This window comes from Budorcas taxicolor, chromosome 23 (assembly GCF_023091745.1).
Source record: "Budorcas taxicolor isolate Tak-1 chromosome 23, Takin1.1, whole genome shotgun sequence".
Classification (NCBI taxonomy): domain Eukaryota; kingdom Metazoa; phylum Chordata; class Mammalia; order Artiodactyla; family Bovidae; genus Budorcas; species Budorcas taxicolor.
The window spans coordinates 14336194-14352969 of NC_068932.1; the positions used below are offsets into that span (position 1 = coordinate 14336194).

General features: G+C 35.9%; 1 protein-coding gene across 1 annotated transcript in view; it reads left to right on the top strand.

Moving 5' to 3' along the window:
* The window catches only part of EXOC6 (exocyst complex component 6), a 173408-nt gene that overhangs the window by 107979 nt on the left and 48653 nt on the right, over positions 1-16776 (top strand). Inside the window, exons 19-20 of the mRNA XM_052661217.1 lie at positions 53-82; positions 11157-11298. Coding sequence (XP_052517177.1) covers positions 53-82; positions 11157-11298 — 172 coding nt within the window. The remainder of the gene's footprint in view (positions 1-52; positions 83-11156; positions 11299-16776) is intronic.

Here is a 16776-nt window from a genome sequence, read left to right on the forward strand (position 1 = left end):
TATCAGAATACATTTTCCTTTTTTATGATTGCCTGTTTGACTTCCTTCTCAGACTAACAGCAGTGATCATGCAGCCATGTCGGTAAGTAGATACAAGCTCAAGCTAGCATGTGAATTAGAAAATAATGAACTTCCTGCAGGCTTATTTTTCTCTGCTTAGGTGCTTATGGAAAATTTTAATTGTTTTGGCAGTGTTCTTGATACATTTGTAGTTTTTGTGGAAGCCAGAGTTTGAAGATAATAACTAGTTGTTTTGGTGAAGCAATCAAGATTCTCTGGGACTTGATTGTGAAAGTTAACATTATGTTGCATCTGTGGTGAGCGCAGTGCTCTGGGGATATCTCTCTCTGGTCATCTCAGGTATGACAGGCCATGCTTGAGATATTTTCCTTATCTGCAAATGAGTTCAATAGTTCAATAAGAATATATACTCTAGAGATTTGTGTGAGGGTTAAAAGAGGTAGTATACATGAAATGTTCAGAAAAGTGCCGGGCATAAAATGAACACTCAAAACATATTAGTTGTTATATTTGTTTGTAAGATTATTTGAGCTTTTCCTGAATGCTTTTTCTCTACAACACTTATCCCAGACTCTACTTGAAGAAATCTCAGTGCATAACACAGCATAGCTCATGACCCAATTCAAATGTTTCTTTTTCACCAAGCCCAATAGTGTTCATTGCCTTCCTCAGCATCTACTCTTTTTTAGTGGCTTTGTCATATTTTGCTTTTTATTGTATTTGTTCATCCTTTTCACCTCCAGTTACAAGCTCTTAAGAGCCGAAATAAGAAATGTTGTCCGAGTATAGATATTGAAAAATATTCTTATTTTTGAAAACATATCATCTAGCATTTGAAATTTAAATATTCCTAACCTACATTTTGTCCTTTCTGTTCTTATTTCTATTATCAAAGTTCAAATTTTGATTATCATAATTGTCTTCTAATTTGTCTCTGCCAATAGTCTCTCATTACTTCTATTCATCCTACATATCAAAGCCAGATAATCCTCTCCAAAGCACATTTTAATTTCATTTTCTCTATTCAGAAATTTCAAGGTCCCTCACTTATCTACTGAATTAAGTGAAAATTCCACAGGCTAACGAATAAATGACCTCAGTCTCTTTCTGATACATTTCTAACCATGATTTAACCTGGGCGTTTAAAGTGGAAAATTCACTCTGCCCTGCATCTAGCTTGAGTTTTCTACCTTGTCTTCATTTATAACTAAAAATTTTGAATCCCTTCCAAGAGCCATCTTTAATGCTTTTACCTCTTTCATGAAGCTTTTACTGTTTCTGCTTAACCTTATGTTGATACTTTGTCCCACTTTTGTGGTACTTATTTGTATTTTGTCTTGAACCATGGTTGTAGACTTTCCTTCTTTCTACTCTCAGAATTTAATCTCATTATGTCAGGAACTATATCTACTCATCATGGTGTCTTCTATAGTACCTAAACAGTGTCTTATGTGGAGGAAGTGCTTTAGAAGCAGTTTTAAAGTTAACATGAGAGGAATAGTGAATAACTAGACTATTATAAAGATAATTTTCTTGTATGTTTAAAAAGTACGAAAAGTATACTGCAGGGAGTTCCCTGGTAGCCTAGGGGTTAGGATTCTAGGCTTTCACTGCCAGGCCCTGGGTTCCGTCTCTGGTCAGGGAACTGAGAATCCTGCAAGCTGTGTGGTGTGACCAAGAAAAAAAAGCATACTGTAAAAATCAGAAGTTTTGAATCAAGAAATTTATTTGTCAAATACAGAATACTTTCTAGTTTTGAAGAGAAAGTTTACATTCTGTTATTTGCAGATAGGAATTTAGAAAATGTCTATGTGAATGTGATATAGTAAAGATGGTATCAGTACCATCAGATGAGTAGAAATATTTGCATGGTTACTCATTCCTTATACACCTCCTTGAAAGGATAGTATAATAACTCAGATCACCACAGCCATAAATGTTGAATAGTGATTAAAAAGAACCTATAGCACGAAAATAACTTGCAAATTCCCAACACTAAGGACTAACACTTTGACCTATTGAAGAGACAGACCCTCAAGCTTTCACTTGACCTTTTTGCTCATTTAATAAATGTTCAGTTCATTTCAATAAATGTAGTAGTTGTTAAGTACCTATTAAGCGTGCTTACAGATTTCCTGCAGATAGACCATATGCATATTCAGAATACGGAAGTGATACTAACCTTGCTATCCAAAAAAAAGAACCTCAGATTGTTTCTTGTCCTGTATGTAAGAAGGACAGTGGATTTGGAGATCAGTTTTAGATAAACGTGAGTGAATAATTTAGAAAGATTTGGCACTTGAATGTCCAGTGTTTTAAAAAAGTTACTTATTTGAAATAGTTCTTTCTATGGTGATAAGCAAGGTATTTCTGTGATACATTTTGATACTTATTTCCATACTTTATAGTAAGTTACTTACAAGTACACAAAAATCAACAAAAGCAAACCATTGGTAGTATGGCAATGGAAAAAGTTAGAGAACTTTGAGAGAAAACATAAATGAAAAAGTTGAAAGCAGTCAAGGTCCAGTGGTAGTAATGGAACTTCTGTTTTTTCTTAAGCTTTTTCATAATGTAATAAAACAGTTAAGTGATTTTCACTGTTGGAAGTTAACTGCAAAAAAAATCTTGCTTTTTAGTTGAAAGTGAACATACTTGAATTTTATAACTTTAATCCTTTTGGGTATTAAGTTGATGTCTCTATTAGCTAAATACTGACTAATCTCGGTGAGAAATTTGATTTCATAAGTTTGTAAGCCTTATATGCCAGGCTCCTCTGTCCATGGGATTCTCCAGGCAAGAATACTGGAGTGGGTTGCCATTTCCTTCTCCAGCAGATCTTCCCAACCCAGGGATCTAACCCGGGTCTCCTGTATTGCAGGCAGATGCTTTATGCTCTGAGCCACCAGGGCAGCCCATATATAGCATAGCGTACTTAAATATTTCCCTGCTGTCAAAGGTTGTAGAAAACAGTATTTTGAATTGCTTTTAATGAGGGCATAGTTGGAAGAAGTAGTGGCATTAATAACAAAGGGCTTTTAGCACGAGAATTTTGGTAGGAAATCAGTGGATTAAGGGAGAAGTACAAGACCGACCTGTAAGTAACAGATTAAGGAGATATAAATGGAAATAAAGTGGACTCTATATACACACACACACACGGTATTAGTACATACATGTATATGCACACTTACAAATAACCTTTTACTTCACTCTCTTATGGCTGTAGATGAAACAGACTATATAATTGATGCAAGCTTTATGAGCAAAGGATCGTTTTTAACAGGAAGATTCAGTATCAAAAACAGATGAAAACATACCATCTAGCAGTTTCACTACCAGATGGCAACAGAGAATTTGTGTTTGTAAGGGTACTTGAGTTTTTGCACATAGGGGTAAGTTCTAGGAATGCAAATAGTATCTTTCCTTTTAACCTGTATTCCACAATAGAAAGAAAAGAATAGAAGGTAGTTCTCTCCTCATACCACCCCCCACAAGAGTTAAGTAGGCCAAGGATTGGGGGAGAAAAGAGTCTAAAATATGTGGATAAGAGATTGTTTGAGTTGGAATTATGTTTATTATGAGCAGATAAAGAAAGTGAAAAAGAGGTCAGATCCCCTGAAGTGAAAGAAAGGAGATGGTAGAGAAAGATGTTGGAGTCAGAAGTTTCCTGTGCAAGCCATGATCTGATGATGCTCAAGAACCTGTATTTTTTTCCTTCCCTGTATAGAACAGACAGGAATTGATAAGGGAGAGGATAAAAGAGATTATACTTTGCAGAGTGACCCAACAAAAGGGCAAGTTTAGATGAATATTATATATATATATGCAACAACATTTAATCACTTCCTTTTCTTTCATTCAGGAGACTAGGCATTGTAAGGAAGCTGTCCTGTTTTAAAACTTTCTGCCTCTGATGAAAATTGATCTGATAGCTGGTAATAGCATTGAGATTTAAAGCCTTTGTTTGGAAACAAGAAGGAGACAGTTGACAAAGACCTACTGTAGATGTCTGTAAGGACTTATTTTTCACTCTCAGAATATTGTTGAATGTCATTTGCAAGATTGTTTGTAGGAAAAAAAGTGCTTAGTAGATGACTTACCTTGTTTGCTCCCTCCTCCCATAATGAGTTTTGTTCTGTTTTAATATGTATCCTTCCCTCACAGGATACATTTCCCTGAATAGTTTAAACTCCTCTTCCAGGTACTCCCTCAACTGAAAGTGACTAATAGTATCTACCCTAACCTCATTCCCACAAATCTAGGATTTGGTTCAGTGAAATTACCTGTTCAAAAAATCCTCAACATTCTAGACGAGTATACCCCAAACCTTTGAGAATTCCCAAATTTGAGAGTATGGCTGTGCCATGTAATTTCTTTCAGGAAACATTGTAAAATACAGCTGAAAACTATAGATCTTAACGAGAGTTACTTTATCCACGTCAACTAACCGAAGACAGCTAAGCCACATTGACTTGGGGAGGTTGGGACTTTGACTGTATTCAGTCTCTGAATAGTTCCTCCCTGCCCACAACCCATTTCACAGAGTACCTAACTCAAATGTGAGTCTCAGCAAATGAAGCCCTGCTTGTACTGGACTCTCGGAGCCATCCTTAAAAGGTTGAAATCTGGATATAAATGCCTTGAATGGCAAAGGCCTACTCTGTGTTATATTTACATATGTATGGCTATGTTTATAATATACTGGGCTTCCCCAGTGGCTCAGATAGTAAAGAATCTGCCTGCAATGCAGGGGACCTGAGTTTGATCTCAGATTGGAAGATCCCCTGGAGAAGGGAATGGCTCCTCACTCCAGTATTTTTGCCTGGAGAATTCCATGAACAGAGGAGCCTGGTGGGCTGCAGTCCATAGGGTCACAAACAGTCGGACATGATGAGTGACTAACACTTACTTACTTACCTCCTGCCTATATATATTAATAAGAGAGAGTCAGCTTGGATGACATTTGTCCATTTTACTAATGATTATGTGGAAGTAGTCTATACTCTTCTAACTTGTTAGTGATTCTGACAACTTCTTTGCAAATTTTAAGTTGTACTGGGGTTGTGAAATAGTAGTTTTTAATGATTATATAGTCCTAATACTCTGAGCTGGGTGCTTATGTAAAAAAAAAAAATGAGGCTCTGACTCTGCTATGACATAGTTGTTGCTTTAATAACAGTTCTTGGATGTTTCGGTTTTTCAGTCTTAATTCCTGTGGCTTGACCGTAGTATTCAGTCACATGTGGAAGTTTACAGCTTGCCTTAAGCTTCTCTTGCATTTCTTACATTTGCCAAGGGAGAAGGTTATAGGGCCTTGATATTTTATTGCTTCCCTATTTAAACACGTACCTAATTGCCCAATTTGCTGTTATCAAGTGAATTTAGGAGGTAGGAAATATCTCTCTGTCAGTTCCTACACAACACAGACTAGCTTCCTCTTCATGCTACCTTGGACAAAAGTGTGTTTAATCTAGATTTCTGGTATAATCAGTAGCTTCAAAACCTTGACTTCTTCTAGACTTCACTGCCCTACTTGTCCTTGCATTCTCTTTCTGCTTATTAAAGTTAAGAGAAGTTTGACGATATCATGGGACTGCCGTGACAGCAGCAATGATATTTGCAGGAAGCTAAAAATCTGAGTGCTATATGTCATCTAAGGCCATGTTCAAAAGATTGTTTAAGGAGAAGGAAAAGGCCACCAAAGTTTAATGAGATCGGTGGTTGGGATGGGACTCCCCTAGTGGCTCAGTGGTAAAGAACCCACCTGCGAGTGCAGAAGACTTAAGAGATGTGTATTCGACCCCTGGGTTGGGAAGATCCCTTGGAAGAGGGCGTGGAAACCCATTTCAGTATTCTTGCCTGGAAAATCCCATGGACAGAGGGGCCAGGCAGGCTACAGTCCATGGGGTTGCAAAGAGTTGGACACGACTGAAGTGACAGCATGCACACACGCACACACACACACACACACACACACACAGTTGGGATAAGGAAGTTAGGATAAGGCATGAAATAGAAATGTGCCATATATTATAAGTGACCTGAAGTTTCCCCAGTTGGGAGAATTTTTTTCCCAATTTTAAGGTATTTCTGTTCTTTTTAATCCGTGCATGTGTGTGTGTGAATGTGCATGTTTCTGTGTCCCAAGAGCAGTACTTTATGTTATGTCTCATATCGTTATGGTTGAGAATTGTTAAAAGAAGAAAAGCCTAAGAGAGGAGAAAGGGAATTCATAATTGGCTATGGGAATTGTGGTTAACTGATGTGATAACCAGTTCTTTGGGGACTAGAGCTACTTAGATGCAGACAGGAAGAGTATGAGAGGAATACAGAAATGTAAAGGAGGTATTTTGGAGAATGTTAGGGACATTAGAGTAAGTATATTTTGGTAGACCTATTACTGTTTTCAAGATTGTATTAAAGTTATTTTTAAAACTTGCTAAAGAAATTCATCTTGATATTTAAACCTTTAAACATACATTCTATATTATTGGGAATCAGAGACATTTCAGTATTATACCATGTGTTTAGCCAGAAAATAGATTAAAACCTTACTAGATGATGGAATCTTTGTGTATTTGTAAGTCACCTTGGGGAAATTTTCATGTTTTAGGTATGCTTTTTTCCAGATTGAATAACATTTTTTATGTTTGAGTAGTAGTACATTTAAGTAGTTTCATATAGTGAAATTTAAATTAGTGATTCTTTTGTAAAATAGAAAGAATTATAATAGGTTTCTTAGATTAAAATGTCTATTTTTCAACTTGGCATCATTTTTCAATAAGAATGCATTTCTGGTTTTAGTGTTGGATACTCCATATTTGATGAAAGACTTCACTCTTTTAGACTATGTGTTTTAAAAGGCTAAAAATTGTGGTTCTTTAGGAGACTGACCAATTCATCAAAATATTTCCTTTCTTCTTTCGTCTTCCTTCTGAAAAGGCTATTTCGTATCTCATAACTGCAATTCACATTGCAAATTGAGAGGCAATAAGTTTGAATACTATAGCAGTATTTTGCTGTTTTTATTTAAATAACTTTAAAAGTCACATAGACTCAGAATTAATAAATTTGCTTACCAATGTTAGATTTAATATTCAAATTGACCATGATTTTCTTCAAGTTTTTAAGTTTTTCCTGACAAGAGTTACATAACTTTTCAAAACAAAACCTGTTATCAATTTAAAGAATAATAAATATAGTGCATAATATTTCTGAGTCTATATATTTTTTAACTTAAATAAAAAGTAGCTTATGGTGCAAAGTTGATCTTTTGTGAAGGTATAAATAAAAGAAAATGGATTCTCCTGGGATCTTTAAGGAAAATAGACCAACACAGAAAGAATGATTGTGATTTCAAGAGCACATTTTTATGTAAAGTGTATTTGAGAGAATGAAAGCAGCATTGAAAAATGCTTTCAAATAATTACTATTGAAATCAAGCCTTGCTATTTTATTAGATCTTTGAAATAAGAGAATGGTTAGACAGAAATGAAAACTTCAAATGAAATTTTAAATGTGTCAAATTAGTTTTTAAGTATTCTACATTTCTCTTACTATTATATTAGAGTAGATCTATCAAAGTGTTACTTTGAAACCAAAACTGTTTTGAGTTATAATCTAATAAAATGTGTTGTATTTTTGTTACAATGTCATTTTATGATGTTTCAAAGGAAACAGAGTATCTTTACCTAATCTATAATAGTAAATTATTCTGGAAATTTGGCTTGACATAAAAACAGATGTGTTTTCTTGATTCCTTTTAAACTGAGGGTTGGTGGTTTGTGGTTTATTGTTCCTGTGATTGGCATTAAAAGCCTTATTTCACAGCTTGCAGTGAGGGACTATTGGGTAAAGACTGTCTGTGTTCCACAAACTAAATTCAAAAAGTGTCAATCAAGGTCTCACATAGGTTACTTAGAGAATGAGTTTTCTTACTGATTTCACCAAATGTCGCCTCATGCTGTCTTTGATTGGCACAGCCTGGCAGGGAGGATGGATGAATCTGTCACCGACTGGTTAATTGTGTTGCTGGTCTCAGTCTGACATCAGGTCTTTGACTCTTAAGTGGCTCAATACAAAACAAATTAGCAGATTGTAGTCATATTTCTCATTCTATATGCTTTGACTTTGTTGAATGCAGTCCATAAATCATATTGACTGACACACAAGTAAATGATGAAAGCTGCTTTTGAGACATGAATCTAGAAAGCAGCACTGTGAAGGTGCCATGGAAGGATGCATATGGTTGACCCTTTGGGAATTTCCTAGGAGCCAAATGTCTCTTTACCACAATTGTTCTTAGAAGAAAAGCTTTTGGGTAATGCGAAAAGGATCTAATATGTCAGCAGATTCTCTTTTACAAGTTCCTTTGAAATACAAGAAGTTTGTCCAGGGGTTTTCTCTCTTTGCAAGTTGTTTTTCAGCAAAATGTGAGAGCAGGGTAAAAAAGTAGTTACCTTTAAAAGCTTGGCAGGTGTTTTTACATACTTGTTGAAATTTATGTTAAAGAAAAAGAGAATGTTGGCAATAGTTGCAATTAACTTTTCAGACGAGAGGAGCAGAAATTTCTAGGTGCTTGATACTAAATGTGCTGTATTTTCTCAGTCACTTCGTTTAGTATTTTGGCTTTGTTTGTTGTATTGTTAAAAACCAGAACATCTATAATGAAAATGGCCAGTTTTAAAAGATAGTTGTAAAAGTACTTAGATTATTTTTGTTCTAGAAGGTGATACAATATTAAAGCATCAACAATAATAGCAAAATAGTGTTCGGAAAGGAGTGTTTTGGTTATACAAAAGTGTACCAAGGGCTACAGGCATCAGAAATGTTTGGGGGATATGTAAGTTTCTGGAATATTAAAATTTTCTGTCTCAAAATAAGTAATAGATAAAATTTAAGAATATTTGCTCACATTCTATAGTCAAAAAGTACACATTAAAAAAAATTGATCTTATAGAATATAACTTTAAAGGATTTGAACCTTTGATATCAATTTTGAGCTAGAAAAAGGAATTTTTCATTTCAATATTTTATAGACATTTTAAACTTCTGTCTTTGAGAACAATAAGCCTGTATTTAATATGCATAATCAAAGGAAATTGCATGTGTTAAAGAGAAACGCGTGTGAGTGTGTGTGTGTGTATGCACGTGCACGCACGCTTATATGTTTTCATTACCCATATCCACCAAGTTTATGAAATAGCCTGTATTTTTGTACTAGTACCATTATTTTGGCTCCAGTACTATTGCTGCATAGTCATATGTAGCATCTGAACCCATGTTAAAATTTTACGCAATGTGTTTGTTTATGAAATGAATGTAGTAGTAACTGTTTTGGCAGTTTATTAATCTGTTTTTGCAGTTAGTACATTATAGTGGCAACAGAAGTAGGACATGGAGCTGATTTGATGGAGAAGTACCTTAAAACTAAACTGTGCTAATTGTTCCATTAGATCAAAATGACATTTCCACTAAGTTTTTTCAAGCCTATTACATTGTAATTAAATTACATGCCATTGATTTCTTCTTTTTCTGTCTCTCCCCCCCTGCTTCTCATTCATATTGATATTATTCTGCTTGGGAAATGGAGCTGCATGTCTCCTAGACTAATTCTTCTTGGTTTGGGGATCTTGAAGCATGCTGGGTTTTGCATTGTTTGTTACATTCCTTTTTGGCAGTTCATCAGTATTTGTCAGATATATTGTTTGCATCAGCTTTTATCTCTAAAGTTTCAGATTTAGATATTGGCATTCCATTTCAAATGCAGTTTTTTTTTTTTACTGTGCATAGTGTCTAAATGCTAAAGATTCGTAAGGATTCATAAAAGTTGCTTGTTTCTAGTCTGACTTGAAATGTGTAATCGACTGAACAATCTTTTTAAAATATATTTGTGTTCCTTGTTTTCTAACAGATCAGTCCTATGTAAACATTTTTGCATCAATATATTATAGCATTTATGTTTGGAAGATTTTTGTGATTTTGTAGCTTTATTGGCCTTTGTGATAAGTAGGAAAAGCATAATGATCACGTATCACTGGGTAAATATTTGTTAATGCTAATAAGGCAAAACATGGACAACTTACAAAAGTTCTTAGTTCTAACCTTAGTCATAGATCTTCGAATCATATGGGTGTCAGTCCATCACCAAATCACATAATTGTGGGTTGGAGATAGCCATACTAGCAGTGATATTACACTGGAAAGCTTTACCTGAAAGTTTTCTTTTCAACTGTAGTTAAAATAAAAAGCCTGCTTGAAAGAACAATTTATACTAAAGGCAGTATTATATTGTGATTCAGCTATATAATCTAGAAGCTAGACATTTAAAATTGTTTTTATAATTTTAAAGAAAATATAGCCTGAATCAAGTCAAAATTCATGTGGAGATTTAGGAGCTTATTATAGTAGAAAATACAATGATATTATACTAAAAGACAACCACAAGTATTTGTAGCTCACTTAACTTTATATTTCTAAATTATCAGATGATTTTAAAACTTAATTTTTAAAACCTAATGAAAAGATCTGTAGATGATTGTGAAATCATATTGGTATGCAAACGTCTTTTTCTCCCTCCTAATTGAAGCTATACTCCAAACTAAGCTTCCTATTAGAAGTAAGAACTTAATGACTCAATGTATATTTTATAAAGACATTTTACTTATTACATACATATGAAAGTATATGTTATAAAGTATATTAGGTATAGTTAAATTATAATAAATTACACTGTTAATTCTTGGCTTGGTTAATTACATAAAGGAAAGTTTAAAAAGCATTATATGAATAAATGTTCCATCAACATGACAGTTATTTTATGTCACAAATGGCATATTTTAATGTGCGTTTTTAAAAATACTTGAGATATTTAAAGAGATATGGAATAATCAATAGATTTTAAACACAAACTTTAATTTTTCTACATACAATTATAGCTTTAATGATGTTTATATCATGAGAATGACAAGTCAACAGAATGTTACTTTCAGTTCTTATGCTAAAAGACAGCCACTCAGAATACAGAAAGGCTATCACTAAAAAAAATGCCATGAAAAATTTTTGTGATACTTTATCATATGATACGTTTCTATGTTTGTTTATTTTTTGGTTTGGATATTTGTTTTAAACAGGGGAAAGTTGCCCAGACTGCTTGCATGTCAGCCTGCCAGCATCTGTCAACATCCTTAATGCAGATGCTACTGGACAGTGAGTTAAAACAGATAAGCATGGGAGCCGTTCAGCAGTTTAACCTAGATGTCATACAGTGTGAATGTAAGTACCTTATTGGTTAAAATGATGCATTTCTAGGAATCTATATGTAAATTCTATGGGAAAATGGTATAGAGTAGCATAGTTCATTAAAGAGAGAAGAGGCCTGATCCAGCTAAACTTTCGGCAGCCTTAGAAGCAACTTCCTTCCAAGAAGAGAAAAATATTTCAGTTTCACATTTAGGGCCTCTAGAGTGGCACTAAAGTGACAATCTGAATGGATAATTAAAAAGGTGATTTATTTATAATTCTTTTTTTTTTCTTTATTCTTTCCGGTCATTCTTGTCTTCTTGCTAGAACTCTCCTGAGGTTTGTAGTAAATGAATGAAATTATTGTTTGTCATTCTTATTTTCCATGCATAAACTTTCAGATACTTGCTAAAGAATGCTCTTGGGAACCTGCATTCCAAGTGCAGTTTCTTTATAGTCTGACATTTTGATTCTCTCTCTCTCTCAAAGAATTTCTCAAGTCTTTACCTTTGCCCTTATTTTTCGCTTTATTTTCTTTAGGTGACAGGGTTAGCAGATTCCATAATCTAATGTTGACATTAGCCAGTCACCTTCAAAATTGATTGGCTGTTTAGTTATTAGCCTTGCTATAAATGCTTCTAGCTGTAGGTTTTATTACCCTTATACAAGACATGAGTTTATGGAATAATTTTTAAGCACTCCTTTCAAATGTATGGTATATTGATTAAATGATGAAAATCCCTGGTTGACAGTTTAGGCAGGCACCACTGTTGATAAATTGAAAAACAGCGGGGCACAAAAGGGATTATAAAATACTTGTTGGGGGCAGATTTTGCAATAATATATTCTGTGTAAAAGACATTAGAAAATTAAATGTCAGTGGCTTGCAGCTGAAGCAGGAGCGATAGTTTTTTCAATGAGTAATAAATATTTGTCTGCTTCTATACAAGGCATTCTGCTAGGAAAAACATAATTAACATTAAAAAGATTAAGTATATAGGCTCAATTATTCATTACATTTTTAAATCATTTATTACGTGAAAAAATACAGAGTTTTTAAAGACTCACCGATTTCCTTCCAAAAAAGAGAAACACTAATCTACAAAGCAAAAGAAAGATAGTTTTTCCCTACAGAAGAGAAGAACCCATTTTCTTTTCCTAGAAAGCATTTCTAATTTTCTCATATTAGAAAGCCTTTATTATATTTCTTTCTCAAAATAAAACTGTCATTTACAAGATGATATTTAGTGTATTTACTAAAATATTTACCAAAAAGCACTTTTAAAAATGTTTCTAGGGACTTCCCTGGTGGTCCAATGGCCAAGATTCTGCACTCCCAATACAGGGGTCATAGGTTTGATCCCTGATCAGGGAACTAGATCCCACATACCACAACTAAAGATCCTCCATACAGCAACTAAGAGCTGCCACAGCCAAATAAATATATATTTAAAAAAAAACAAAACTGTTTCAGGAACTTCCCTGGTGGTCCAGTGGTTAAGAATCTGCCTGCCAGTGCAGGGGCCACAGGTTCGATCCCTGATCTAGGAAGATCCTACGTGCTGTGGAGCAACGATGCCTGTGTGCCCAAGCTACTGCAGCCTACATGCTCTAGAGCCCGTGCTCTGCAGCCAAAGGAGCACCTCAGTGAGAAGCTGGAGCAGCACAACTCGAGGGCAGCCCCTGCTCACTGCGACGAGAGAAAGCCCAAGTACAGCAAGACCCCGCCCAAATAAAAGCATAAGTAGATACCATTTTAGAAGTTTCTAACTCAAAGCAGTTGTTAATTCATTCTACAAATAGTTCGAAACTGATTTCTTAAAAGTCTTTAAAGCTATCTTACAGGGGAATTCCCAGGCGGTTCAATGGTTGGGACTCCGCGTTTTTCACTATGGAGGGCTCTGGTTCAATCCCTGGTAGGGACCTAAGGTCCCACAAGCCATGCTGAGTGCCAAAAGAATAAAAAAAAAAGCTGTCTTATGAGGTCATTTCAGTATAATACTCATGTAAACTTTTATATAAGTATTGCTTGAGGCATTTCAGAATATTGATAATTGGGTTGTTGAACCCTTTTTTGGCATTTGGTTGTGTCTTCTCAATTAGATATTTGTTCAGGAATGGAAATTACTGTTTGGTTAGGCAACTTCAGGTACCTAGATTTTTTCTCTGTTCTCTTACCTCTCCTTGAAGAGAAGCCTAACTCTACTTAGAAAAAGCGCGTAAGCACACAGCTTTGCCCCTTTGTCCCGTCACAGGACGCTTTCTCCCATTTGTTACTTATTTGGGTGGAGTTACTGAAGACTTCTTTTAAAACACTGATATTTTCTTAAAAGACTAATCTCTTGGAAGAAATTATACAAAACTGTAAGGTATAACTCAGTTAAAGATGTCCAGGATCAGGTGCAAAAGGGATAAACCCTAGCCTGATGAGGGCCAAGGTTCTGGTACTATAGATACAGAAAGGGAGAAACCAGGACTTAAAGACAAATCACAGCGGATAACTCAGCTTCCTATAAGATTATGCCTGTGGTTGGCTCTGCTCCTTAATACTTACCAAGTATTTGTTGTTGTTCAGTCCCTCATTTGTGTCCTACTCATTGCAATTCCATGGACTGCAACATGCCAGGCTTCCCTGTCCTTCACCATCCCCTGGAGCTTGCTCAAACTCATGTCTATCGAGTCAGTGATGCCATCCAACCATCTCATCCTCTGTTGTCCCCTTCTCCTTCTGCAAACTATCTTTCCCAGCATCAGGGTCTTTTCCAGTGAGTTGGCTCTTTGCATCAGCTGGCCAAAGTATTGGAGGTTCAGCTTCAGCATCAGTCCTTCCAGTGACTGTTTAGGGTTGATTTCCTTTAGGATTGATTGGCTTGATCTCCTTGCAGTCCAAGGGACTCTCAAGAGTCTTCTCCAACACCACAATTCAAAAGCATCAGTTCTTTGGCGCTTAGCTGTCTTTATGGTCCAACTCTCACATCTGTACATGACTACTGGAAAAATCATAGCTTTGACTATATGGACTTTTGTTGGTAAAGTGATGTCTCTGCTTTTTACTGTGCTGTCTAGGTTTGTTATAATTTTTCTTCCAAGGAGCCAAGTGTCTTTTAATTTCATGGCTGCAGTCACCATCTGCATTGATTTTGGAGCCCAAGAAAATAAAGTCTTTCACTGTTTCCATTGTTTCCCCATCTATATGCATGAAGTAATGAGACCAGATCATTATTTAATACAGTATCAGGCATTTGGTAATCACTGAACAAATAAAAATTGACATTCCATTTTTTCCCGCTTTGGCCACCTCATGAGGCTTGTGGGATCTTAGTTCCCCAACCAAGGATCAAACCTGGGCCCCTGGCATTGGAAGCTCAGAGTCCTAACCACTAGACCACCAGAGAATTACAACAGTCCTGGTACAAAAAGAACTCATGACTTCTTGTGACTGATATGTAAATCACTTAAACATGGAACTTGGCTTTCTCCAATAGTATGTTCGGAGAATTTTTGTTTTCATCCCACTATTAATTTCTTTATTTGGCTATGCCGTACAGCTTGCAGGATCTTGGTGGCCTGACCAGGGATTGAACCAAGCCCCCTTGGTTTGTAGTAGAAGCTTAGAGTCCTAACCTCTGGACTGCCAGGGAATTCCCTTCATGCTTATTTTAAATAGTGTTTTTGTTTGTCTGTTTTTAATCTGGAAGAAAGCAATTTTTTAAAATGCAAAGTTTATTTTTAATATTGATGCCATGTGTATGCTTTCTACATGTCAGGGCAGGGGAAGGAAAGGAAACAGAAACAGGAAAAGGAATTTGGTTAGGTAAGAGGAAGGCTAGAATGTATGATAAATTTGTGAAGAGAAGGAATATGGATGCCTTAGGAATCAACTAAGATATGGAGAAAATGTGCAGATAGTTCAAATGTAGAATCCTAGAAGTAAATGATGATTGAATTTTGCCATCTTCCTGGTAAATGCACATTCACATACTTCTCTACTTTGAAACACTGTGAAATAATGCTGTCGGACTTTCCTGGTGGTCCAGGAGCTAAGACTCCATGCTCCCAGTGCAGAGGGACTGGTTTCGATCCCTGATCAGGAACTAGAACCCGTATACCACAACTAAAGACCATGCACAGCCAAATAAATATTTTTAAAAAGAAATAAATGAAAATAACCCTGTCGAGTAGTTGTCCAGCTATTCCTTGAACATTTAATTTGGGAGATAACTACTCTTCAAAAAGTGAGTTTCTATTTACTATATTCCTTTATCATTTTCTTACATTGAGCTGAAATATAATTTTTTCTAAACTTCTCCTAATGAAACCTAGTTCTGCCTCAGGGCGAGAGTCACCACTAGTCCATATTGTGCCTTTGTGCAAATTAGAAAAAATATTCTCACTGAAAGGAAAAAGTCTCCCAGTACTGTTTCCTTTATAGGAATGAGAAAAAAGTTTACCCCTTTTCCAGTTGGACTCTCTGATCAAGGCACATGACTTATCAGTTCAGTTCAGTCACTCAGTCGTGTCTGACTCTTTGCGACCCCATGGACTACAGCACTCCAGGCCTCCCTGTCCATCACCAACTCCTGGAGTTCACCCGAACTCATGTCCGTTGAGTCGGTGGTGCCATCCAACCATCCCATCCTCTGTCGTCCCCTTCTCCTGCCTTCAGTCTTTCCCAGCATCAGGGTCTTCTTAAATGAGTCAGCACTTTGCATCAGGTGGCCAAAGTATTGGGGTTTCAGCTTCAACATCAGTCCTTCCAATAAACACTCAGGACTGATCTCCTTTAGGATGGACTGGTTGTATCTCTTTGCAGTCCAAGGGACTCTCAAGAGTCTTCTCCAACACCACAGTTCAAAAGCATCAATTCTTTGGTGCTCAGCTTTCTTTATAGTCCAACTCTCACATCCATGACTACTGGAAAAACCACAACCTTGACTAGACGGACGTTTGTTGGCAAAGTAATATCTCGTAAACTAGGATTTCAGCCCTCCCTCCCTCCCCACTGCTCTCCTCAACTGGACACCGGTATGTAGTGAGCAGTCTGACAGCTATGTGTGGTAGTTTTGCTTAGGCTTTTACAGAGAAAAGCAAGTCCTCATCCACAAGCCAAGTATATGAAAACTGCTTTTCTGAATCTTCTGAAAGCCAGACATAAATATTTCTTCTTACTGTTGTCATGTGATAATGATTTTAGATCCAAAGCTCTTCTTTGAACAGACTGGTTTGACTACCTTCTATTTAATGTCTGATACCCAAAGCTGAATACAGAGATATGCAGGTATGCGGGAACCAGTATAATACAGAATTGGAATATCAAATGCATTGTTCCATATTTTGTACTTTACTAGTAAAGTCCAAACTGCTATTATCTTTTTTGGTTACCAGTGTTTACTTTTGAGTCACTGAAGCTGTAGTGTTCTAAAATCTCTTTATCTTTCTCTTTTTTCTGTGTGATTTGTTTTTCTTATACTTGTATGCAAAGAGCTGACTCATTGGAAAAGACCCTGATGC